The sequence below is a fragment of the Oculina patagonica genome, chromosome 11, assembly GCF_052425735.1.
Source record: "Oculina patagonica isolate OP01 chromosome 11, crgOcupat, whole genome shotgun sequence".
Classification (NCBI taxonomy): domain Eukaryota; kingdom Metazoa; phylum Cnidaria; class Anthozoa; order Scleractinia; family Oculinidae; genus Oculina; species Oculina patagonica.
The window spans coordinates 82,448-108,535 of NC_135768.1; the positions used below are offsets into that span (position 1 = coordinate 82,448).

The 26,088-nt window shown below is 38.9% G+C and overlaps 4 protein-coding genes across 4 annotated transcripts; all 4 read left to right on the forward strand.

Moving 5' to 3' along the window:
- Positions 1–917: 917 nt before the first annotated feature.
- On the forward strand, positions 918–3,708 carry LOC144630174 (uncharacterized). Its single transcript, XM_078488473.1, has 2 exons — positions 918–1,301; positions 2,991–3,708. Exons 1-2 carry the CDS (start codon positions 1,068–1,070, stop codon positions 3,183–3,185), a joined length of 429 nt encoding a protein of 142 aa, XP_078344599.1. The 5' UTR covers positions 918–1,067; the 3' UTR covers positions 3,186–3,708.
- Positions 3,709–5,235: 1,527 nt separating this feature from the next.
- LOC144630503 (uncharacterized) lies at positions 5,236–8,697 on the forward strand. The gene is made up of 3 exons (XM_078488853.1): positions 5,236–5,460; positions 5,655–6,329; positions 8,459–8,697. The coding sequence occupies exons 1-3, from the start codon at positions 5,451–5,453 to the stop codon at positions 8,638–8,640; spliced, it is 867 nt and encodes a 288-aa protein (XP_078344979.1). The 5' UTR covers positions 5,236–5,450; the 3' UTR covers positions 8,641–8,697.
- Positions 8,698–10,143: 1,446 nt separating this feature from the next.
- On the forward strand, positions 10,144–15,765 carry LOC144629480 (heat shock cognate 71 kDa protein-like). Its single transcript, XM_078487692.1, has 7 exons — positions 10,144–10,475; positions 10,563–10,636; positions 10,810–10,884; positions 11,603–11,732; positions 12,600–13,438; positions 14,008–14,355; positions 14,773–15,765. Exons 1-7 carry the CDS (start codon positions 10,271–10,273, stop codon positions 15,043–15,045), a joined length of 1,944 nt encoding a protein of 647 aa, XP_078343818.1. The 5' UTR covers positions 10,144–10,270; the 3' UTR covers positions 15,046–15,765.
- A 2,337-nt stretch (positions 15,766–18,102) lies between these two features.
- Positions 18,103–25,811, forward strand: LOC144630516 (uncharacterized). Its single transcript, XM_078488867.1, has 3 exons — positions 18,103–18,236; positions 23,377–24,341; positions 25,178–25,811. Exons 1-3 carry the CDS (start codon positions 18,197–18,199, stop codon positions 25,709–25,711), a joined length of 1,539 nt encoding a protein of 512 aa, XP_078344993.1. The 5' UTR covers positions 18,103–18,196; the 3' UTR covers positions 25,712–25,811.
- The last annotated feature ends 277 nt before the right edge of the window (positions 25,812–26,088 follow it).

Consider the following 26,088-nt stretch of genomic DNA (forward strand, 5'->3'; position numbering starts at 1 on the left):
CATTGGAGGATAACGCCCTTGGCTGAATCGGGAAGCGTACTTACCGGCGCGTGCGAATTTCAAATTCTGAATGTTGCACTAATGTATATTCAAGTAAACTATTTGGCAACATATTTCTCTTGTTAAATTACTGATAATATTGCATTGCTGAAGATTCAAGTCCTTCATCGTTATCAAACACATCTTTTGCCTCGCTTACGTATGTTGAGTGATCTGGCTCTTCGTTCTCTACCTCTCTCTTTCTTTTCTTTTTTTTTCTTTTTTTCTTCGCTTCTTTTGCCATCACAAAAAGTGCCTTCTTTCTGCCATTCACGTTATTTTCAGACATCTGGAAAAATTATCATCCATTATTTCTCTTGTATCATCTCATTGAGTTTTATTTCGTTTATTTAAAACAATTTTCTCTCCCGTTCGTGACAATTTTAAAACTATCCTCGATTCCTCTTCTGACTTCATATAGCGGCTGAGAGAATGGAAGAATGACTATAACCTCCCTTGAGCTACGTTTATATTGCATAATAAAGTGATGTTGTAGAAAAAAAGTCGAAAAAAAGTAAAAAATCTTTTGGGTCGGCATATACAATGCAACTTATATAAGGGTATATATATAAGTTTCCCACATGCTTTGACGTCGCAAAATAAAGTTAACTTTATTTTTTCAGCGTAGGACGGAGGTTTTATTCAGGAAAGTATGATTTGTAAAGACATTGATTGGATCTTTGAGGGGAGTGAAGTTCCACGAAGCTAAAGTTTATTTACGGATTCTTGATTCGTAATTCTGTTATTTTTCTGCCATTCAATTGATCTGTTTTGTCGCCATAAACATCTTCAGAAGTCCTTCATGTCGCGTACGCAATAAAACAATTAATAATTCAATGATATTTAGCATAAAACATCCAATCAAAATTTTCGTCAAAGTCAATCTGCTAAAACGTATGTTTATGCTAGGACAGATCGCGTCTAAAAGCTGCGATACTAACGCATTCATTGACTGAAATTCATTTTCAAAGCCGGTCACAACTTTTCAGTGCCCGAGTGGCATATTTCAGAGCAAAACAACTCGAAATATGGTTTTTGGAAGCGAATTCCACGAAAAGACAAGACGTCGCGAATTCAAGACAAGCTACAGTGTTGAAAGTTTAACATCAGGAAGTAGTGATGGGGAATCCTATTCACCGAGATTGCGTCGTGAAAGGAAAAATCAATTACAAAGAGCGAAATCTTTTCATGAAATTATACACGAAATGAGCTCAAGTACAAAGAAATTAGAAGAAGAAACGTCTGGACTTTTACGCGATATGGTAAGGGTTTCTGTCGCTAACTAAAGGACAACTTTTTAGTGCCACCATAAACTAACCTTTACGAAAACAATGCGGTTTTCCTTTGTTAATACATTGCAGAATGAGGAAAATGAAAACAAAAAGAGAGAGAGATTTTGGCCAAAAAATAACCTGAAAAAATTGATTAACTAGTTAAAAATTGGTTTTATACCAAATAACGGAAAATACATGGAGTATACGTCGCGACCGGCAAAGAGAATTGTGTGGATTTTAAGGTGCAATGTTTTATATATTTTGAAGCCTACGTGACTAATTAGTCCAGTTGTAATTCTTTTGTCGCTGGCAGCGTTAACTGATGTTTCAAATTAATCGCCGAATCGTCGAATCGTCCGGTGCAAATATTGCAATTAATTTATTTCTACACACATCACTTCGGCATCAATATAATCAGCCCAAACACTTGACTAATAATCGCGGGATTAAATATTCTTTTCAGAATTAAGTTTTAATTTCCACCTGTCATGGTAGTAGACTACTGCAGCACCCAGTCAGGTTATTTAGAAATTTCTAATCGTATTAAGAAAGAGTAATGATTGAAGGCTTAAGGTTGGAAGTACAGTGCTGTAGCTGACAATGTCGCAGTATTAAATCGAGTAGACTGAGGATCAAGCTTTTTACGACTCGGAAATATTTTTATAGTTAAGGAATTCACGCTGCTTATGAGTGCAGTCTTGTAAACACTAGCTACAGTAGAACCCCGGTAACTCGAACTCGGATAACTCGAACAACCCCGCTAACTCGAACTTACTTCCATTTCCCTTGGACCCACTTTTCAGTCATTTTTACTCGGTTAACTCGAAAACCCCGCTAACTCGAACTGTTTTTCGTTTCCCTTCAGAGTTCGAGTTACCGGGGCTCTACTGTATTGTGTGTCTAGTGTTTTAAAAGCTATTTCAAAATTACTATGTATGTAGGGCAGTCTAAATTTCATTCCAGCTGCCTTATCTAGTCACTAACTCTAAGCTAAGTGATCAGAGCCGGGGGCAACTGAAATTTAGTCTAACTTCGGACCTGTGAAATCTGCCGAATTAGTCGTCTAATGTTCAGTTTGCCAAGAGAGGATATTAAATCTCATCCTTTCTTGGTCATGTAAGCGGCTTTTTAACTGTTTTGAATGTTTTTCACATTACTGAGAGAAAAATATTAGAGTTGAAAGTCCTTATCCGTTCCACACCGTGCAATCTGGCTCTCCTTGATCATAAACTAGACCACAGTGATAGAGAAAAACATAATGTCACGAGTTTTAAAAACAGTATTGGGAGAAAAGACCTCACCCGTCTTATACAAACTGAGTGTAAATGTGACATATGCAGCTAGCCGTTATACATTTTTAAATTTTTAATTTTTAACTCTTAACTGCAATTTTTATCTTTCACCTACTTTTATAATAAAATTTTATATTCTATTGTAATTTATTTATTTATTTATTTATTAATCTATGTAGTACGATTCTTCAGTTTTCTTCTTCTTAGTAAGTGTAAATATTTTAACTTTAAATAGCTTAGATATATAATAATGTAAATAGTGTCCACAATTAGTTTTTTTTTTTTTAAGCTAAATACTCCAGACACTTTAATAAAGTATTTCATTCATTCATTCATTCAACAATATAACATTTTTTTTTCATTAACTGTAGTCATCTGTTTATAGGAAAGTCTTCGTCATCAGAACCTCAGCACCGGCAGACGACTCCAGCGCCTGCAGAAAGTGTCAGGCGCCATGAAGGAACAGATACAGGCCTTCAGTCCCATGCGGTCAGCAAGCCAAAGACATCTTAACAGCCTCGCAAGTATAAATGAGACAAGAAACTGTTACTCGTCAGAAAACCTGCCGGCGGAAACTTGATGTCCTGACCGTGTCCTGCGCACTGTCGAGCCTCCTCTGCACAGGGGCCTGGAGAACAAGAGACTGGGGAGGAAGGGAGAGACAATTTGGTTCTCATTCCAACTAAAAAGTGTCGGCTACGAATTTCAATATGAAATGATTTTTTATGTTCGCGCAAAGAAAAAAGCCGTAATGTTACGATGCCCTATTCGCGCTGTGGTCCATTCGTCCATGTTCCACGTGAACTGTTTTCACGTCATTCATATTTTCGAGTAATAGTTTAGATATTGATGCAGGATAGATTTTTTTCAATAAGTTGTTTTCTCTGTCCATTTTGTTGTATCATTCAAACATTTTCATCCCATGCAGAAATCGAAGGAACGTTCCCTTGCTTGCACCTTGTACATGCAGTTATGATGCGTTTAAGCACCTACCAAGGTGCTAATTAAGTGATAATCTTATGCAAACAGATGAAATAAATCATACAGTGTGAACGTACTGCAATATAATTTAGCAGTTACAAGAGAAAAACACACAAAAGGGTTTGGGGCTTCAGTGGGACTCCGACCCAGGACCCTCGCGATATCAGTTCCATTTATTAAAGAGCCCCTCCCAGGGGGGGGGCCATAAAATAATTGGTAACATGGAAACAAAAAGGAAAATAAAACTGTAACATGGTAAAAACGCTGTCTTTCTGATATTTTGGGGGGAACAAGGGAATATGGACCAGCCTTCCCTCCCAGGGAGGAGTTCATGTACCCGGGGTCCAATCTCATCTCTTGAGCCTGGCGTTTTTGGTCAACGGTGATCAAATTCTTAAACAGTTTTGGAACAAAAAAGTCCATAGCCTCAGGCTTGTTTGTCGCTCATGGGTTGCCTGGGACCAGCCACTGACCAAACCAAACAGCCTGTCTCTTTCGCGCCGTACCGTGCGTGATCTTCATCAGACTAAAACAACCGCACGCTTCCTGAATCACTCTACCGGGACAGCGGTACCACTTTGACATGTGACGTATGCACTTGAATAGGTTACGTGAATCCTTGTTATTATTGGTCCTTTGTTTATCACAAGCTTATTTTTCCGTTTTATGGATATTCTCTCAAGATTTACCACTAAAAAGGAAAGTTCTGGGCTACTGCTTAAAGGAAAGGCAAATAATACCCTCTTTGAGAACTTTGCCTACGTATTGAGTGCACTGGCGCGACACATGAGCAATGTTTATCGGCAGGCTTTTATGTAACAGAACAGTTTAGAATCGTCTATATTGTTATACATGTCAAGCCGCTTTGATCACCTTCTTTGAACACATTCGGCCATAACGCCTGACCAATATACAATGTTGGTTTCTCAGCTCCGACAGAAAAAAACAAAGACACAGACTGTAAGGATAAAATACTTTAAAGTTTCATAGACCTGTTTTTGAGTGGAATGTCAACTTCTAAGGAGCTGTGATATTTGTAAATAAAAAGGCCGACGACTTTGCTCTTATCGACATGTTCTTGACCTTTGTTTGCGGAAGGCAAGAGGGAGCTCTCATAGCAGAAGTGTTGCTCTGCTCATTGCTATTTTGAGACATTTTTTTTTTTGTTAAACCGAAAGACTAACATTACCAAAACAAGCGGCTCTGGAAGCAACCAGGAAAATATATCACATTGATGAGTCGAAATCCTTTTATAGGAAAAGTTCGATTTTATTTTTACTCATTTACTTTCCGCTAGTGACCAACTCATAATTTCTCCTTACTACACGCCATACAGTAACAAGCTCACAGGTGAACAAGATCGCAGAACTAAAAAAGCTACCAACCGAGAAATATGTCTGTAGTTTTTTTTTTAAAAAAAAAGACACCGAAGTCTAACGTAAGAGTAAACAATCGCGCAGTTAAAACAACTGATTTTTTAACATTAAGCTTGGTGCTGATTTTAGGCGTGTTCAGCAACAATATAACAAAGCATTTAATGTGGGTTGTGTATTGTTTGTCTGTTGAATCATGTGCTTGCACACTTGTGACCCTCTCAAGAGTTTGACGGTGCGTCAAAACTGATAATTAGCATGTGAAAAGTCCTGAGGTGTTAACGAAAGGTAATTATCCCTGCTGGAGCCCTTTCATATAGTGTGAAAACTGTACAGTCTTTAGCTCAGGTGTGTTATTGGACTTCCCTCAGGGATAATTTAAGTGTAATTAATCATTGAGTCTCGTGACACATGTACTGCTTGATATTTTGCGACAAGCCAGGCGATATATCACACTGTCAACCCACGGATTCCTTAGACAAGATTTAGCCATGAAGCGGGGTAAGATTTGTTTTGTATCCTAAAAACAAATATGTCTCTGAGCTTTAGGCGATTCTGTGACTTTCATATTAGTGACATGAGCATTGTTTATCAAGACAAGCCATCGTTTGACATGTTAAGTCAAGTTATTCAGAAATGTTATAGTGACAAGGAATGACTTTGTTTTGTTTTGTTTTTTCTTTTTTTTTACTCAGAGTACACTGTTGTTCAGCCAGATGACGACTCTGGGTTTCAAGATGACTCGAGCGCCGCATTTAGCGAGGAAAGCGATTACTCAGAGCAGATGCCGACCGCACACAAAACCAAATCCTGGAGCTGTTTTAAGTCGAGAACACAGAGCATCAAACTCAAGAAACAACAGGAAAGTTATGGCACTTCTGGCTGGCCACAAAAAGAAAACTTCCTTCAAAAGGCGACCAGAAAGATATTTGGAAAGACCAAACAAATATTTGCCGGGAGAAAGCAGGGAGGCGAGAAAAAAGCTACTTCCCCAAAGCCTGAAGTGAAGTTGAAAGAAAATCACACAGAACAAGTGAATATCATCATTCCAGCAGAAAGCTACACCAGTGTCTACGAGGAACCAGCGTACGATGACAGGACAACTTTCGTTCGGGCCGATCAGATGCGATGCTCTATTCGGGAATCCCGTGGCATGGACCCGCGGGAAGCCTTGCAGGTTCGCAAAAGGCAGACCATGCTCCGCGTCTTGTTTGACTTCCAAGCGTGTGATGATGATGATATTTCCGTGGTGAGAGGAGAGTTGATCAAGGTACTCAGCAAGGATGATAATGATTGGTGGTGGGTGGAGAATGTACATCGGGAACAAGGATTTGTACCGCGTAATTTCCTGTGGCCTTGTGGCTGTTACGGTAAGTAAATAACTTCGTTAGATAATTCGACTTTTTCAATTGCTTTACTAAGCTTCGAGAAAAATAGGACATCACATCTTAAGACACGTTCGATGCACTTTCAATAGCTTAATAAAATTGTTGTTAGAGGCTCGAACTAAGCGATGTATATATCGAACGTCCGCGATTTGACAGTTTTATTAAGTTATTTTTCTAACAACCGCGATTTAGTTCGTTTTATAAAGCTATTTTAAGTGCGTCGAACTCGTCTAACAGGCGTGAAGTCTTATTCTTCTCGTTGTTCTAACAAATTCTTGGCTTCAGCGATTAAAATTTCTCAGAAAAAATTACATAGATTAAATACGCCTTTTCAGCATCAGTTCAGCACAGGCTGACAGAATACCTTGTATATTTTCAATTCAGTCGTGTATCATTGTACATTTTAATGAGTTGTATATACACCAAGAGCACCAGTCTATAATATAACCATGCAATATAGCAATGTTCTTAAATTCCTAAGCGATTTAGTGGTGATATGAAATTGGCATTTTAAAATCGTTGGCAAAAAAGGCCAGACTTTAACAAAACACAATTGGTTGGCGCAGGTTGTTTATCAACAAAACATCTTCTAAAGTATATAGCTCTCGTTAAAAATGATAAAGCCATGAACTAGCCTGTTATATGTTTTTTAGCCGCGGGTTAAACATTTTGTGAATCTTTCTCGCAAGCTCATTTCGTTTGGTCTGCAGAACTTTGTAGTCAGAATAGAGAGTTTGTAACTGCTGTGAAGTCTAGCTAACTGTGGTATAGCTGGGCAGCTGGAGTTAAGACAAGTCTGAGATAAACTATCAAAGGAACGAGCAGCGAGCTTCCTTTGTTTGAGTTGCTCGGTTTTCAATGAAAGGAATCTTGCTTTATCAAAAAGTCAGTCTAGCTGAACATCTCAGCGATACACTTAAGATAACAGGCTAATTAACTTCAAAAGGCAATATCACTATAGTATTGTTTAGAAAAGCAAGTTTTACAAGAGACACAGAAGATGAATCAGCGGAAATATAATATGAACTGTGGTTAGAGTGGCTTACAGACCGTGAAATTTCTCCTCCATTTACTTTCTGCGCTAAGCAACACGACAAACAAATAATTTATAGCGTCCTTTATAAGCACAATACCAAAACAATTTTTTTTTGATAACAACTAAACGTCTGTTTTATGACCTTTATCTTAATCTCACTTTCAGAAATTCCATTAACGTATCAATGGTAAAGAATACTGAGCTAGCATCCTTTTTCACCATTAATGGTTGATATTGCAAGATTGAAGAATAATGACCGAGCCGGTTCATAAAATGAAGGAGCACATTTGTAACATAATTTAGACGAAGACGTTCAACACATACTCTGAATTAACCTTAGTGAATGGATAAGTCTAAAACTTATAACTGTATTCTTCAAGGGGGTTTATGTAAGATGTACACATGAAATGATTGCAGAGAAATTTCGATGCTGGTTTCAGGATTTAAATACGTGGCGATACACACAGAGCACAGAGAATCATTCTCAATAATATGAAGCTGATATTGCATTTGGGATCATTTTCAGGATATTTGGGATCATTTTCAGGATTCTTTTCACGCATCACGTACACACTGGTCTTGTATTGCCCACAGCTATTAACGTAAAAATGTTTTTACGTTTTCGCATCTCAGTGTCCAAAATAATATAGTAGTTGATCGCATTTACTGAGGGTCCCCCCCTCCCCCTTGAATTATACAAAGGGAATCGAAACCCTACCCCTCCGCTGAAAAACGTTCAGAGTAAATGTTTGCCACCAGTTGAATAGACTGTGCCTCTCCGCCCCTCACCCCCTCGCGCCTCCCGTTTTGCGCTGGCGTCCAGTTCTCTCGCCGTTCTTTCCCCGCGCTCATCGATCGGAAAATTACGAAAAAATAGGGGGCTGTAAACAATCTACCAGTTGCATGTTTTGCTGTACTTGCTACCGGTCACCGATTCCCTTACTTGCCTGTTCACGTTTTCAGCTTTAAGTTGTAATTGTCTCTTTAGTTTTACTATACTGAAACATTAGAAAAGTACTTCGATTTATTAACCTTTCTTACGAAACCGCCTAACTACTTCATTTCCTCTCCACAGTGTGTCAAAAGTTTATATTGGAGAAAGTTTCTAATGTGGGCCCAGTCCTCCACGACCAGCATTACATGGAACAAGAAAGAAGCCAATCAAAGAGGGAATTTGCTGAAGAGGAGGAGTTATACAGCTTTGATGAGAGAACAAGACTCGTGGGGAACAAAAGATATGTTAGCACTTGGTGCTAAAGGACTGGACTCGTGTAGATAGAAATTATATAAAGAAATAGTGATGCAAAGTAAATGGATGCTTGGAATCTATTTTCAGATAGTTTTTTAGTGCATGGGCCGCTGAAATAATGGAGAATAATATTTTAATCCCACAATTGGCATATTGGGTTAAAGGCTAAAACAGAGAGACTTTTTATGGCATTTTTTGAGCGTTTAAAAATATAAAAATATAATATATGCAAATGCACTAAAATTTAAGAAAGCGCAGGTAGAACTTGTTGTGCTGTTGTTTTAAATTAAGTCTTGCACCTGGTCTCTGTACGCCAGGTAAGGAAAACATGATGTAACAGTGCAAAGTAAAAACTGACGACAGAATGTTTTTGTTCTGAGTTTTGCACGTAAATAAATTTATGTCATGATCAATACTATTGCTGACCCAGTTTCTTTAGATACAAGATAGCAATTGTGAAACAAGTGCTATTCTTTGCACATTTCCGTTGAAGCTCTCGTTAATGAAATAATGCGTTTTTTTGCTGAACCGTTCCGATTTTTTTCCTTGCTCCTTTCCGTTTCGTTTTTCTCTGCTTTCTTATTCTCTCTATCTTTTACTCTGTGCATCCCTTCTACTGGCCTGAAAAGTTTTGATCTTAATCAATGGAAAACCCTGGAGAGGAGACCATGATCAAGTACGGGTATATTGGCCTGTTTTAGCACCAATTTTACACCAAAAACTGATCACGTTTTTTCGATTAGCTCTGTCAGAATGCAGTCAATAGTCAAGACGGACAGTCCTGTGGAAAGATCTATCCAAACTCTGTATGTTGCACGTCACAAAAATCTGCTGACGTGTAAATTGGTGACGTCATAAGTGGTTGAATGGCCTTTCCTCCAAATCCCGGAATAATCCGGACTAAGCATGCGAATCCCGCGCGTCCTCAGTTTGGCTTTATTATGACCCTTTAGCCTAGCGCTTGCGTGCTAATGACTCCTTTGCTCCCTTTTTTGTCCATTTTAGACCATATAATTTTACCCTTGAGAATTAAACGAATCAACATAGATGATTTTTTTGACAGACAAAGGAACAATTCTCTAGAGTGCATCACATGATTTTAAATGGGAAATTTTTTCCAAGCTAAAGAGGACTTTTGCCAGTGAAACCAATTAGCTACAATAGGCTCAATTGAGCCCTTTGACTATGAGTAACTGTGTTTGTTTGCCTTGTCCTTGACTATATCAGGAGCCCATTTTGTGCGTTACAAGGCTACAAACAAAGAAACACCTCAAATGCCACAAATAATAAAATGCAGAAGACCTCCCATCTCCACAAAAAAATAAAATAAAATAAAAAAACGATACCAGACAAACAGATGAACAAATTATCATGTCCCAATAATTTTAACAAAAACCCTGTACTTGATGTCATCCAGGAAAGCCGTTTGATCAGTCGTTTATACGGGACTTACAACCACTTTTTACAATGAACCTCGCGTGAGGCCGTCTTTGTCGCGTGATGCACTGGGAAGGGCGCGAAATCTAGTCACGTGATGTTGTCGTTTTCACGGAAAGGGAAAGCACTGGAAAGCTTTGCTTCGGTGGACATTTTGAGTTGCCAACGTTTTGTGTGGTTTTCTTTATCTCGTGTGTGAACATGTCTAAAGGGCCAGCAGTTGGTATCGATCTCGGTACCACCTATTCCTGTGTTGGAGTTTTTCAACATGGGAAAGTGGAAATTATCGCGAACGACCAGGGAAATCGAACAACTCCGAGCTATGTCGCTTTTACAGACACTGAGCGGCTGATTGGTGATGCAGCTAAGAATCAAGTGGCTATGAATCCCAACAACACTGTTTTTGGTAAGTTATACAATCAACTGACGATAGAAGGGATGTTACATTGAAGAGATGCGACTGAATTTTTTTTTTGCTTGCGTTCGTTTGTAGATGCAAAAAGGTTAATCGGTCGACGTTTTGACGACCCCTCTGTACAAGATGACATGAAACATTGGCCTTTCAAGGTATTTTAAGCGTGTTTTGGCAAATTGAGGAAGTAATATATTGGAATACCTTAGGCTATTAGATATCAATACAAGTAGCATGTTGTACATTTTCTTATGCTCTGTACATGGTAAGCTTAATAGTGATGTAAAATTCGATCCATATAGTAAGCAAGTGATTTTACTTTTGACAGATTATCAACGACTCTGGGAGACCAAAAATACGAGTGGAATATAAAGGAGAAACAAAAACGTTCTACGCAGAAGAGGTATTTAAAAGATTAACTTGAAAATGGTAATCCAGGTGATCAGATATTGTACCAAATATTGTTTACTAATGTACATATTTCTCAAAGTACAGAAAAGGACTAGGGTCTAGTTCGTTAAGCTATCAATTGTAGTTTATCAAACATGAGAGGGAGTGTTTCATCACATTTACGAACACTGAGAAGGGAGTTGAAAATACAACACACATTATTTTTGATGGACTTCACTGAGGTGTGGGTTTTTTTTTTGGTGTTGGAAATATGTTGTTACACTCTCTTGGGAGGCGTGGTGGCCTAATGGTTAGTACGCCGCACTCCGGATCAAGTGATCCGAGTTGGACCCCCAGCCAGGGTCACTGGGTTATGTTCTTGGGCAAGACACTTTACTCTCATAGTGCCTCTCTCCACCCAGGTGTATAAATGGATACCGGTGAAATAATGCTGGGGGTACCCTGCGATGGACTAGCATCCTATTGAGGGGGGAGTAGAAATATTCCTAGCCGCTTAATGCTACGGAAACAAGGATAAGCTCCGGCAGTGTGGGCTGCATGGCTCTTGGCTTCCCTTACTCTCTTGAGTGTGAAATATATCTTCCCCATTCAAAACTAAAACTTAAACATGCATGTCATTGAGATTGAATCCTGATTTTATTTTGCACTGTTGTCTTGGATTTTGTTTCTGGTCATTTGTCAAAGTCATAAGTTTTATTATCTTTTCACAGATCTCATCCATGGTGTTGACAAAGATGAAAGAAACAGCTCAGGCTTATCTTGGCAAAACTATCACAGATGCTGTGGTGACAGTGCCAGCTTATTTTAATGATTCTCAGCGCCAAGCAACCAAAGATGCAGGTAGGGTTCATTGCTGTCAACGTATACAAGCAATTATTTGACTTCTATTATGGATCACCTGCCTAGATAAAAACTCTCCCTACAGTTAGCTTTCCTATATTCCACATAATAACCTCTCCCCTTTTTCATTGTCAGTAAAATCAATATCAAAATGGAAAGAGTGGAACAAAAGTCCAGTGACAAAAGTTGAGCGTCTCAGTGACGATAAATTCAATAAAACACTCTAAAATTATGAATAAATAAAAAAAGTCTGTTAATGAAAATCAAACTGGTGAAAAAAATTTCAAACCAAAAGAAAAAAATACATCACAGTAGATTCATTCAAACTCTGACCAAAAATAAAATAAATCACTTTGTTTTCTTTTGGATGGCGCATTTAGTTCAAATGTGTATGTGTACATAATGCGAAGCTTAGTTTATTAGAGGAACACATTTGTGAATATTTTTGGCCCTCGTAGGATATGCTGATTTTGCTCTATATCAACCCAGTTTTAAGCATACTGCACGAGGTCCCTACAATAAAAGGCGTGGCAAACGTTATTCAAGACGGAGACTCTTCTGAGAGGCTGAGATTTTCTTAGCCTTGCAAAAGAAGTCAAGACTCCAAAGATGACTGCGTGAAAAAAATTGTGATGGTGAGACCCATGGAATTTGGAAGGATACACATTTTTTAAAGGTCTATTCACAAACCCCATACATGTAATAAATGAAGTTAAAAAAATAACTGCAATGTCCTTTTGTTAATAGTATGTACCTAAGGAAACTAAAGGATATGCCGGGGGGGGGGGGGGGGGATCCATGCTTAACAATAGAGGAAAATATACTTCACATCATAATTTTTACAATAAAATATTTTCTCTTTTCAAGGTGTGATAGCTGGTCTCAATGTTTTGCGCATTATCAATGAACCAACTGCAGCTGCTATTGCATATGGTCTTGACAAGAAAGTCGGTGCTGAGCGCAATGTTCTTATCTTTGACCTCGGTGGTGGCACATTTGATGTCTCTATTTTGAGCATTGAGGAAGGAATCTTTGAAGTGAAGTCCACTGCTGGAAATACTCATCTGGGTGGAGAAGACTTTGACAACAACGTAGTTGACTACTTTGTCGAGGAATTCAGAAGGAAGTATAAAAAAGATTTGTCAACCAACAAACGTGCATTGCGTCGCCTGAGAACAGCTTGTGAACGTGCAAAAAGAACACTTTCCTCCAGTACCCAAACAAGCATTGAGATTGATTCCCTGTATGAGGGGATTGATTTCTACACGTCACTTACCCGTGCCAAGTTTGAGTCCTTAAACAGTGCTTTGTTTGAGAGCACCAAGCAGCCAGTTGAGAAGGCACTGCGTGATGCTGGTCTTTCAAAAGGCCAGGTGCATGAGGTTGTGCTGGTTGGAGGATCAACTCGCATCCCAAAGATTCAGGAGATTCTGCAGAAGTTCTTTGATGGCAAAGAGCTCAACAAGAGCATCAACCCAGATGAAGCCGTGGCATATGGTGCCGCTGTTCAAGCTGCTATTTTGAGTGGCGATAGGAGCAGTGAAGTCCAGGACTTACTGCTGCTTGATGTTGCACCATTGTCCCTCGGGATTGAGACTGCAGGAGGTGTCATGACGGTCCTCATCAAGCGGAACACGACTATACCAACCAAAAAAACTGAATCCTTTACAACTTACTCAGACAATCAGACCAGTGTTCTTATTCAGGTAACCAGACTTAATAATCATGATGTAATTTTATATCCTTTAGGTTAATCACAAGAATAATTTCTAATTCCTGGACCAAACATGACCAGTGACCCTGTGCAGTATTGTATCTAAGGAAAAACTAACCTCAAATTTCCCCAAGGTGAGAATCTGTTTGTGAGGTGGTCCATTCACCTTTAGGTGAAGAAGTTTGCATTTCAGGCTGGCCAGTGTCTCAGTGTACTTTAATTTTGTGTTCGTGTCTCCATTTACAGGTGTTAAACTTTGCAAAGACAATTTCTGTAAAAAAACGCGCCCCCCCACAAAAAAAAAAAAAAAAAAAAAAAAAATTTCAATTGGCAGATAAGTTTTTTTGTCACATTTTTTATCCAATTGACAAAGCCCATTATTTTTTGTCGAGGAACAAAATTGCCAAATACTGTAACTTGTTCTTGTCATACTAGGAGGTTGCTCGGTCAAAAATTTAAGTATGTACTTGTTGTTTTTGTGTCTTAAAACACTACGACTTTGACAACTTGGTAACTATATTTTAAATCTGTGGCTAAACTGCCCCTTACTGTTTTGTTAAGGTGTTTGAAGGTGAGAGAGGTGTGACAGCAGGCAACAATCTGCTTGGAAAGTTTGAGCTGTCTGGAATTCCACCAGCTCCTCGTGGGGTGCCGCAGATTGAAGTCACGTATGACATTGATGCAAATGGAATCTTGAATGTCTCTGCTGTTGACAAGAGCACTGGGCGTGAAAACAAGATCACCATCACGAACGACAAGGGCCGCCTGTCCAAAGATGACATTGATCGCATGGTGCGGGAGGCAGAGAAGTACAAAGCAGAAGATGATGCACAACGTGACAAAGTCCAGGCCAAGAATTCACTTGAGAGTTATGCATACCACATGAAGAGCACAGTAGAGGATGAAAAGGTTTGTACTTGTAATGGTTTTTATGCATGTTATTTAGACAGGTTTTGAAAAGTACCATATTTATTTGGTTGAGTGCTGTGGTGCTCTTTCAATTTAAGTTTTTCTGTTGCAGCACTTATTCAACCTAGGTGGCGCCTAGTTGAGGGCAGTGCTCAAACAATCACATTGGCATATGATAATGACAGAGGGTGCAGTGAAACATGCCCATTTGAAACTGAAAAACATTGTCTCCCATATACCTAAACTCGTGAAATCCCTACCCTTTTATATGCCTGAAGCCTGAAAAAGGTACCCCTTCCAGGCAGAGCCCCCCATATAGGCCATTATAGGGAGTACCCCCTTGGGATTCAAGGTAGGGTTAATTAAGTTTTCGGGCATATCCATACTGATGTAGTTAATAATTAATTCATTCATCAGGTGAAAGATAAGATTTCAGAGGATGACAGGAAAAAAATTGTTGACAAATGCAACGAAGCAGTCAACTGGCTTGACTGTAACCCTGATGCAAGCAAAGAGGAGTATGAAAGACGACAGAAGGAGCTCGAGAGTATCTGTAATCCAGTCATAACAAAGCTGTACCAGAGTGCTGGTGGTGCCCCGCCAGGAGCTGGGGGCTTTTCCCAAGGGGGTGGGGCTCCTACTTCTGACTCAACCAGCTCTGGGGGACCAACAATTGAAGAGGTTGACTGAACTCTTAAAAAATTGAAAATCCTCAAAATCCTTGTATGTTAACTGGAGACTGTAGATTTGTATGATCTCTAAACCTTAGCTGTTATAACCTTGATCAAGGTATAAAAACAAGGCTCCTTAGTCCAAAGGTTGCATACTAATTGGAAGCCATTTCTCTCTAGATTTTAGAAGGAGCCTCATTACAAGCTAATAAACCCAGGGTCTAAGTCTAGGATAATTTGGCAAAAAAAAAAAAAATTTCCCCCAATTTGTTGGGTTTCAAAATTTTTAGTAACACGATTTTGGTAGGTTGTTGATGTGTTTTCTTTCTGAACTTGAGAAGCTTCCTTTAACAATGCAGGCTGAAAAGCATTGAGGTAGCTGAAGTGTTTTGGCTCAGCATCATAAAACTGATCAATAATCAAAGGTGTCATGTCTTGGGCAGATGTTTTGAGATCAGAACTTTAATAGAGGTCTTAATTTATAATAAGGAACATTGAAACCAGTGTTCTGGAAGAATTTTAAGGAAATATTGTTATACAGGTTAATGCTCAGACTGAGCATAAACATTTTAGAAAGAAAATAGATGTTATATATTGTAATGTATAAGTTAAATGGTTTTTAGTATGCGAGAACATTTTAAACTATGACAAGTGACAGTATGAGATGGTCACTTTTATGTTAAGACCCTCAGAGATTTAAAAATCTGAAAGAGGCATTAAAGTTAACATGGTTCACAAATCTGTTGAGGATTTTTACTCACTGTGTAATAAATTGATAATGTGTGATGGTGCAAAAGTAAAAACTGCATGGAAAGGGCGGGATGGGGGGGGGATATATTTTATACGGGGAGGCTCCATCCCGAGGTCCAACCCCTTACCCTTTATTATTAAAAACTAACAATGGTATATTTCAATTCCCGCGTTTTGATTGGTTAACAGGCAATGGTATATGAGCTCATATACCATTTTGACAGAAAAGGCACCTTTTTCTTATATCTTTTATTGAAAAAAGGTACCCCTTTCATATACCTACAGGACACGACATATACTTAAAACAGGACGTTTTCTTGACATATAAATGTAGGGCTTAATAAATTAAGACGATACAGTCGTAAGTTGCGTCTGTTCGAAATATTTAATTTAAAGGCCTTTTTAAATATCTTAATGACAGAATTTCCTACAATTTCACATACCTAAACGTGCGAAATCCCTACCCTTTTATATACCTGAAGCCCGAAAAAGGTACCCCTTTCGGGCGGAGCCTCCAAGTTGCGCGTATAGGCCATTATAGGGAGTACCCCCCAGGGGATGTCAAGTTTGGATATCAAAAACAATCTTCGTGGCAGTGGTCCTGTTTAGAGTTGTCATCCATAATGCTATTTTTGAAACAGAAGTGTTTCTGGATGTCTCTATTACTGTTAAAATGACTACCAGATGAGGGAACGATAATTTCAAATGGTATGTCGTATGACAAATAAACACAAGCGTTCAATTTCTAATGTTTTTCTTTGTGTTTTATCATTCCCCTTTTCTGGGAATTTAAAGGGTCAGAAATTCAGAATTTTTTGGAAGGGGGAGGGGGGTTAACTTTTGGTCCAGGGATTGTTTGGGATTTGTTGGAAGCTAGGGCTTTCCACAAGTTGCTCGGCAACTTTTTGGCAACTTTTCATGTTTCGAGCAACTTTTTCCCTTGGAGCAACTTTTTTCCTCTCAAGCAACTTGTTACATTTTGAGCAATTTCCAGACCGAAGATCTCCGAAGATTATCCGAGTGTTGTTCAAAGGCAATACGAACGTTTCCGAAGATTTGCGAAGTTTGCCGACGATTTTCGAGGAACGTCTGAAGTCGTTTCAACTTTCGGCTCATTCTGCATTAAAGCATTCCAAAACTGTCATCGACATCTTCACGATTTTTCTCATTTAAAGAAATCCTTTTATTAAATTTTCACCTTTATATGTTATTTAGATTCTTCTTTTGCTGTGAAAATGCATAACCCTGCTTAGAAATCTTACCATCAAAAGGAAATTAGCATGATATTTAGAGAAATTCTCTTGACTAGAAGCAGCGTTTTGGATCTTTAAGGGCAACTTTAATTATAAAAAGCAACGTTTTTGGATCTTTAGAGCAACTTTTTGAAAAATTACGGGCAACTTTTTGGGAAATCTCGAGCAACTTGTGGAAAGCCCTATTGGAAGCCCTGGGGATTTTTTGGGGTATTGATTTTGCCCCTATTCAATCATCCCTATCACTTGAAATCCGGAGTACCCCACCCCCCACCCCCACCACTCAGGGATGAAGTCACGCAATTTTTTTTCCTCAACAGTTAGTGAGGAGATGCCCTAGGTTGCTGGCGACGGCCCAAATAACGGGGGCTTTGATAGAGGCTACTTAAAATTTTTATAGTACCTTTTGTTTCCTCGAGGTTACTATTGTTAGCGGCTTCTAACTTAAGAGATTTTTTTCTGAGCAAGATTTAATTTAGCGATTTTCCGAAAATTAAATTTTAAAAAAACAGCTGGAAATACAGGTGTTCAGTAAAAAAACAAAAAAACAAACTCACTTGAAATTGAACAAACATTTGCATTGCCAGAAAGAACAAAGTTAATTAAAAAAGTCAGAAAAAATGGGTCCAGCATCCATTTTTAAAAGAATTTTTCAAGTCGACTATGTCCAATTTGAATTTCCTTTGGGGTAGTGATTTCTCCCAACTCGCCAAAATCGCTAAAATTAGTAGCCGCTAACAATAATGTAGGTGATCAGCGAATGAACCTCCTCGGAGACCCAGGGGAGTTAGTGGGGGCGGGGAAAGCAACGGGGAAAAAAAAATGGAAGAAAAGTCAAGAACGAAAATAATAGGGGCTATTATTTTCGTTCTTACTCTTCGCCGAATGCGCCCGTATAGACTTCCCCGCCCCCACTAACGCCCCGGGTCTCCGAGGATGCGAATGAACAAAAGACGCGCTGCTTTTTGCGAGGGAGGGGCTGAGCTGCGGGGGTCCGAAATATGGAGGCGTTCGCTACTAGTCCCAGTCTTTTCAAGTTCTTGAAAGAGAGAGTCACTGGGAAGTTGCGACACACCTGCGGAATTTTCAGTTTGTAGAATATATCGACTGTTTGAAGCTTTGTTAACTTAGTTACCAAACTACAGCTTCGCATTTGGAAGGGTTTCGATGGCAATATTACCTGAGAAATATGCTTGTCTTTTTATTGGTAAGTACTGATTACTTGAAAGTTGGTTCACGTTGATGTTTTGCGAGCGGCGTCATTTACAGACGATCGCCAAACTCTCGGTTTGTATTGGGTCCGGTATAAATTAAACATTCCGTGAACTTCAAGCGAACCCAGCGAACTTACGTTAATTCCTCCCTTATAAAGTTTCTCGGTTATTTAGTCATTTGTAAAGAAACACAATGAAGTAATCATCAGTGTTAAAAGGTTTCCCATAAGAGCGAGTCGCTATGATGTCGAAGATCAAGCTAGATCGCCCTTCTGTATAAATGCTTTCAGCCTTCACAAAGTGCCAGAGCTCAGATGTATTGTTTAGCCTTGTGTTTAGCAGTGTTCCGCGAGGGCGTTTTCGCTTGAAAGGCTTTATTTTAATGTAACCATCAAGGATTGTGTTAAACTATTCCATGAATATTTCGCAGTTGCATACAGATTTTATTTCGAAATCGTAAGTTATCGAGCGAAGCTTGCATGCATAGTGAACTAATTAGAGTGGACGTTGTTGTACACAATATCGGAGAGAAATTTTGAAGACAATATACTGATATTCTTTTATGTCGACATTTTCTACGTTACAAAAGTTTTAATTCGTCGATCAGTGATGGAATTTTGAACCCTGCTTAGCTTTTGGTCAGTTTGTGGTCTAGTTTGTGGCAAGAACAGATCACATGTTGCTATAAAATATTATGTACCTTCTTCCTAGGGGTGGGGGGGGGGGGGGTGGGGGTACCCAGCGACGGGGATGAATGAATGGGGGCAAGAATCAAGACCCCCCAAAATCCCCAAAGCTTCCAACAAATCTCAGAAAAATCCAAATTAAAACCCCTTCATGCTGAATTTCTGACCCTTAAATTTCCAGAAATGAGGAATGATATTACTACAGAAAAACACTAGAAATTGAATGCTTATGTTTGTTTTTTCATCATACCATATGAATTTATCTTTCCCTTATCTTCTAGTCATTTTAATAATGCTAGAGACATCCAAGAACACCTCTGTTTCAACAAAAACATTATGGATGACTACTCTAAACAAGACCACTACCACAAATCTTTGACTGTTTTTAATACCCAAAAAATATCCTTACTTAAAACAAGCCACCCCCAAAGGATCATGTGTACTTACGGCACCCCCGATCGAGTGTCGATCAACACTAGCGATCGACCACGATCGACACTATCATCGACACTCGACCGACCCACGCGGCACTCGATCGACACCGATCAACATATCGGTTGACCCGCGATCGACACACAGTTGACAGACTTTCATTTTCTTGACACTCTATCGCGACGAAGCGACTACACTCGAGTGTCGAGTCGATCGGTACTTACGGTCGGTGTCGGTAGCGTGTGTCGTCTGTCGGTAGCGTGTCGGTCGTCTGTAGTGTTTCGTTGTTTCGGTGATCCAGTATCTCCTCAAAAGGGGGTCGATGAGTCGACGGTCGAGAAGCGATGGAGGGCCGTGACGATTTAACTCGGAAAATGGTTTGTCATTTCAGAGCTTTCGAAAGGCTAATGTTACTAGTTCGCTATGTTCCTGTAATACTAGACTTTCTAAAAGTCGTAGCATGTATTTTTCATCAACGAGGATACCTCCTTACATTTCATACATCCTTCTTTCTTTCTTTCCTTCTTCTTTCTTCTTTTTTCTTAAATAAACATGCACCCGTTTTAGTTAAACAAAAACAAAAAAATACTTGACCGCCGAACATTGTCGAGAGTTAAAACCTTCACCGATGTCACTTATCTTTTAAAATACTGCTTAAATTTATACAGGAGAGTCAAACTGTGTGTTTCGATTAATATAAAATTCGAACTTTGCGACTCGTAAAACAAGACAACATTTGAGCACTTTTTAAGGAAAAACATTTTATAGTACATGAACAACAGCAACTTATTATTTTTTATCTGTTTCGATAAATAGTTTGTGGAATGTTGATTATACACAGTAAAAGGTTTATTGCTTGTAAGCTTGTACAACTTAAAATTTAATATATACTATTCAAATTTCATTGCTAATTACATTTTAACCCTTTAACTGGCAAATTTTCTCAAAAATGCCGTTTTTTAACCGTTAAATCAGTTTTTTGGTTACCATGCTCTTACATGTTCTTACATTTGCTGTAAAACCAATTTACTGAGGAGCTAGACTTTCTCAACGTTAAAGTACAAAATGTACACCATTACTCTGACGCATGCGTATAAGCCACAATTTGGACTTTTTGTTTTTGATTTTCATTTTTTTTCTTCTTGTCTTTTTCCTTTCTTTTTTCTCGTCCCTTTTATTCTCCCTTCCTTTTGAACTTCATATCCCTGACAGCCTTAAAATTTTGGTTGAAAGGATAATAGGCCATTTCCGAGTTACCCTTTGCCACTGTTTCAAAACGAGTCTAGGCGCGAAACAAAATAAAAATGAGTTTATTGCATGAAAATGGACCCGGACTCCCCCATGGGTTTTTTTGCGACGCAGTATAACAATTTAAATTTTTGCTCTAACCAGCATGTCTTGAGAGATTGCCTCTCTTATAAAATACCATCAGAGGCCTTGTGAATTATTTTCACAAGGCGATTTTATTAACTAGTTTCATATTTTAATTGGTCGCGAACACTGGGTTGTATGTGGTAGTTACAAAAGGCAGTATTTTTTTCTTTTTTTTAATTGTTTGCTGGAGCGCCGATCGACTTCTATTGGCGAAATTGACTCCTGTTAGAGACCTCTTTATAAAGTTGTTTGGGTAGCCGCGCGCTTTAGGCGCAATTTGAAGTTAAAGAAGTTATCTTCAAATCTTTTTTTTTTTTTGAAGAGTTTGTTGCTTCGCCTTTAATAAAAAAATCCTCTTTTAACACCCAGTGGATGAACGTGGTAAAGTGAATTATTGGATTTTTTTCGGCTTATAGTGTGTCTTGATGTCAAGGATATATTCTTTTAAATCTATCTCCTTTATAAACTACTGTGTCCAGGATATTAAAAATAAGTTAATTCTTATAATTTTCAGCAGTAAATTTAATTGTGGGGTGGAGTTTTTGTTGTTTAATAAATTGACAAATGTCTTGTCGTTCATGACCCCAAAGGGATTATACAACGTCAAGTACAACCCGGTTCAATTGTCCACACTGATCAGTGGGCAGCATATCGCCAGATACAGAGACGACTGTTTACTTCACCGAAAGTCAATCATTCTCTGCATTTTGTTGACCCGGTCACTGGGGTACATACACAACACGCTGAAAGCAATTTATTGTCCACAGCGAAAGAAAAGTTCAAGAAAATGAAGGGAAATACAAACCCGAACTTTCTGATAGAATACCTGCATGAATTTATGTGGAGGAGATGGTATGGCGATCCTCACCCAGATGGATGTTTTCAACGTCTTTTGCAAGATATTGCTGAGCAGAATCCCCTTTGAAAATAACGCTGACTGCATTCCGATTTAAGATATACCAAGAATCCCAGAAAATTGAATAGGTCTATAATAATTAGCTTAGACTATACTAGTCTTAGTTGATTTTCATCTTCTGATAGCGCGAGGAAGCTTTAAGTTACAACACACGTTACAAACCTCATTGATCCTTTATCGTTCGATTGATAAGCCGGAGAAACCGGTTTCAACAGGTTTCTAAAGTTATGTGTGGTCTTGGGATTATAAACGAGAGTACCCAGGCGATGTTGGAGTTCGATTACATGTGCGACTATAATGCGTGTTACTAAAAACGGTTTGAAACTGATCAAAAAAATCTAAAAGTTAAAATGATGTTGTAAAAACTTATAAGAAGTTAAATTTTCGAAAAGTCTCTGTTGCTTTAGTCAGTATTTTTTTTTAAATCAGCCTGAGTTTCAAATTGTTTTAATAAAATGATTAATTTGATCGCCAGATAACACGACGACTCGATTGATTCAGTATTTTTCGTCAGATGTTTGGTTCGATTGATTACGCGGGGGGTACTCTATGTCTTGTACGTTGAAAGTATTTTTTTTAACAGCAGCAATTTTCATTTCAACGTTGTTCATCAGTTATTCTATTTAACAATTAGACTACGAGCCCAAAAAATTCACCCTTAAAAAAGCAACGCGAGCGCGATTGTTTCTATGTTGTTGCGATTGTTTTCTACGTTTTTGTATGTGCGCAGGAAGAAAATCTAGTGGAGAACAAAAAGACAATACAGTGTCTGCCGGAACATCAGTCTGATAGTTGCCCCGGATATGTTCTACAGATCCCCGAAGCCGCTCCGGGCAGAGTGCTGCAGATAACCGAAACGTGCCCTCCCTCCCTACTACTGATTCGAAAAAGAAAAAAAAACGCCTGATCGCAGGTTGGTCAGGAGCTACAGACAAAAAAAAAACAATTTAATGCATTAAGTGGGTTTCTTGTCTGGTTATGTTTATAAGCCCTCCCGGATATAAACCCCTCCGCTATATAAGCCCACCCAAAACTCCTTGTATAAGCGCAGGGCATCCGGATTTTACGGTTGAGCTCGACTGCGTGGCGACCGCTATGACGATGTATGGATATCAATCGACACCGACCGTGTGTCAGCAGAGCGCGATAGAGATCGACCGAGTATCGGCCGAGTGTCGACCGACTAGGAGGATACTATCGCCCGACCGAGCGGTCGACACTCGACCGACTATCGCCCGTTGTTGGTCGAGTGTCGATCTAGTACACTGAGAGGTGAGACTGTCGATCGCGGGCGACGCTGTGTCGATGACCCGTCGGGGGTGCCGTAAGTACACATGATCCCCCCCAAAAATAATGGCAAATTTTCCTCCAGAATAAAAAATTTTGTATTTCAAATATTTTCACCAAAGGGGATAGAAAATTAGGTTTTTGTCTTTACTGCTGTCTACTCCTGCATGTTTTGCCATCAGAGTTTTGCTGAAATTTGATGTAGGCACCAGCTCAGTCAGCAAACTTATGCTCACAAAATGTTGAGGGCTAGCCTCCTACACAGATGTTCTTTTATCTGAGGGCTAACCTGGCATTGGATTGGTAGCACACTCTGCCAGAGTGTGACTTTACTATATCTCATTATACCTGTTTTTGATCATTATTCCTTTGTCATTTTTACACATTCCTAGTCTAACAATCATTAATATATTTAACATCTTCTGTGTTTTTATTTAGATGCAACATTGAAAGACATTCTTACTGCCTTCAGCTATTCAACAACCAGAAACACCTCTCAAGAAAGAAAACTACTTCAAAGCAAACTTGAGGACTTGTTTGGTGGGTCTGAACAATGGCTTGCTGCTTTTTCAATCCGAACTGCTCTGGACGTCTTTCTGACTGTCATGAACTTTCCAGCTGGTTCAGAAGTAATTTTCACAGCAATAAATATTCCAGACATGGTGTCAGTAGTGGAAAGTCATGGACTAAAGGTTGTACCTGTTGACCTTGATCTCGACACGCTTGCACCTAAACCTGAACTTGTTGAACTTGCTGTAACTGACAAGACAGTAGCCATTGTAGCTGCTCACTTGTATGGCAAGTGGATCAATTTGGACAAAGTGTTCCAAGTAGCACGTGCACATGGGCTGTACGTATTGGAAGACTGTGCTGAATCATTTCAAGGCTTGAAAAGAAAAGGTCACAAACTCTCTGACTTGACATTTTTTAGTTTTGGATCGATAAAGTACTATACATCTTTGGGTGGGGCAATGGTTAGAGTTAAGAATCCTGAAATTCTAAAGAAAATGAGAGCCAAGCTAGAAGAGTTTCCTGTTCAGAATCAATGGACCTACTTCAAGAAACTCACTTGCTATTCTTTGCTTATGATGGCTGGATTTAATAATTTTTTGACAAACTGGCTGTTTATAAATACTTTTCATCTACTGGGATTCAATTATAAAGAGTATTTCATTTCTCTCCTGCGCGCATTTCCCGGAGGTGTAACTCTTAATAAGCTTCGATATCGACCATCAGCCATGCTATTGAGGTTCATGCTCTACCGACTGAGAAGAGTGAGTAGCAAAGACTTCCGCACTGTCAAGTTGAAAGGAGACTTTGTGAGCAGAAATCTACCAAGTAATGTGTTTGTTCCTGGCCAAAAAGCAGACATCAAAAGCTATTGGCTCTTTCCTTTGGTAGTGGTGAGTAGTAATGGTAGTTGTAAAATTCATTAACTATTCATGAAGGTGCAAACCAATCCCAGCACAGTATTCAGATCACATGTACACAACTGTAAACCACAATACAAATCAAACAATAGAATAAACTTTTGATAGGAACTCCTGCTCAGCTAATTAGTATTCATTAACTTTTGATACAGACATCTACCGATTTGCATTTCAATACTTTTCCTTTAATTTCCTTGTTTTCATTTCACAAGTAAAATAAAATATTTGTGTCCAATCTGTATGGCCGTTTACATTGGCTCGCCTATCGGCTCGCCATTGTAAACACCCATACAGATCTCCCGCTTATATTTATCTACTACTAATGAATGACTCTTAAAAAGTTTGAATGTGAATCACTGACATTGATGGATTGACACTTGAAAAGCCTGTAAATCACTTGACTTAAGCACATGATTTCAGTGTTTTGTTATGTTCTTCTAGTGGGAGACATGCGGCCTAAAATAATATGGTTAGCGAGCTGGACTCTGGATGGAGCAGTTCAGGTTCAAGCCCTGGCCAGGGTCATTGTGTTGTGTTCTTGAAAAAAAAAAAAACAGTCTTGCACTCAAAATGTCTCCACCCAGGTGCATACAAATTAGTACATGTGAATTGAATTGTCCCATTCAAATGAAAATGCCAAAGATAAGTTCCATCCTGATCAGCCAGGAGGCTCAAGTGCAAAATTTTTTGTCTTCACCTTGTGTTCTTCTACCATCCCAATGTGGTTTATTGAACCAACAAAATAGAAATATGTGTGGTATACGGTATCTTTAATCAGTGCTTCACCAATTTTTTTTCTCCTGTTACAGGACAACCCAGATGAAGTTGTAAAAGCACTGGAAAAAGAAGGTGTAGAGGCGTACAAAGGAGCAACACAACTTTCCACTGTCTTCAGAACAAAGCAGAGTGCAGTAGACCAAGCAGATGAAGCCAAGACGAGGCAGGACATCAAAACAATGGAACCTATTTATTCTACATTGTTGCCTCAAGCAGAAGTTGGTGCTGCTATGGGAATGTCGTCTTCAGCTGGTGGCACAGCTAAAGCAAGTGGCTCCCCCAAGGCAAGAAATGTAAATGAAACACCAACATCTGCAGAGTTCATGTGCTCTCCGCCCATCAGCACAACTGGAACGAATCATGCCTTTAGCAAGGAGAAGGATGACATTCTGTTTCCACACAACGCTAAATACTTGATAGATCATGTGTTGTATCTTCCTGTTCACAAGAGAGTTTCATTCTGGTATCTTGAACACATCTGTAATGCAGTTGAGAAAGTTATGAAAGACAGAGTGGGTGTGAAAATTGCTGATTCCAGGAATGTCTTGTTTCAATCCAAGTTGTAGATTTGAACAGTTATGTACAGTGAAACCCCAATATACAGAAGTGCCTGCTGGTAAATGTGTTCATTATTAATGACGGTTCTTTTTACTGGGATTTTGTTTTCATACATTTTACGTATTACTGGGAACTTTTTATAAGGTTTTTTTTGGGTTTTTTTTTTTTTTTTTTTTTTTTTTTTTTTTTTTTTTTTTTTTTTTTTTTTAATTTTTTTGCTGTTTGTTTTTTGTGTGTGAGGAGTTGTTGATTGTTATCATAGTCATGTCTGATGGCAGTGATAAAGTCATTAATAAATGTATGACTAGGTTTTGAACTTTGAACTTCAGAGTTTGTGTGTTACTGAAAAGTGGATACGTAGTCGGGGAATTTTATCCTTCATGGA

Coding starts and splice junctions, on each gene's coding strand:
- LOC144630174 (XM_078488473.1), top strand. CDS start 1,068: ATGGTTTTTGGAAGCGAATTCCACGAAAAGACAAGACGTCGCGAATTC. Junction 1,302..2,990: donor CTGGACTTTTACGCGATATG/GTAAGGGTTTCT, acceptor ATCTGTTTATAG/GAAAGTCTTCGTCATCAGAA.
- LOC144630516 (XM_078488867.1), top strand. CDS start 18,197: ATGGCAATATTACCTGAGAAATATGCTTGTCTTTTTATTG. Junction 18,237..23,376: donor ATATGCTTGTCTTTTTATTG/GTAAGTACTGAT, acceptor GTTTTTATTTAG/ATGCAACATTGAAAGACATT. Junction 24,342..25,177: donor GGCTCTTTCCTTTGGTAGTG/GTGAGTAGTAAT, acceptor CTCCTGTTACAG/GACAACCCAGATGAAGTTGT.
- LOC144630503 (XM_078488853.1), top strand. Junction 6,330..8,458: donor GTGGCCTTGTGGCTGTTACG/GTAAGTAAATAA, acceptor TCCTCTCCACAG/TGTGTCAAAAGTTTATATTG.
- LOC144629480 (XM_078487692.1), top strand. CDS start 10,271: ATGTCTAAAGGGCCAGCAGTTGGTATCGATCTCGGTACCACCTATTCC. Junction 10,885..11,602: donor AAACGTTCTACGCAGAAGAG/GTATTTAAAAGA, acceptor ATCTTTTCACAG/ATCTCATCCATGGTGTTGAC. Junction 11,733..12,599: donor CCAAGCAACCAAAGATGCAG/GTAGGGTTCATT, acceptor TCTCTTTTCAAG/GTGTGATAGCTGGTCTCAAT.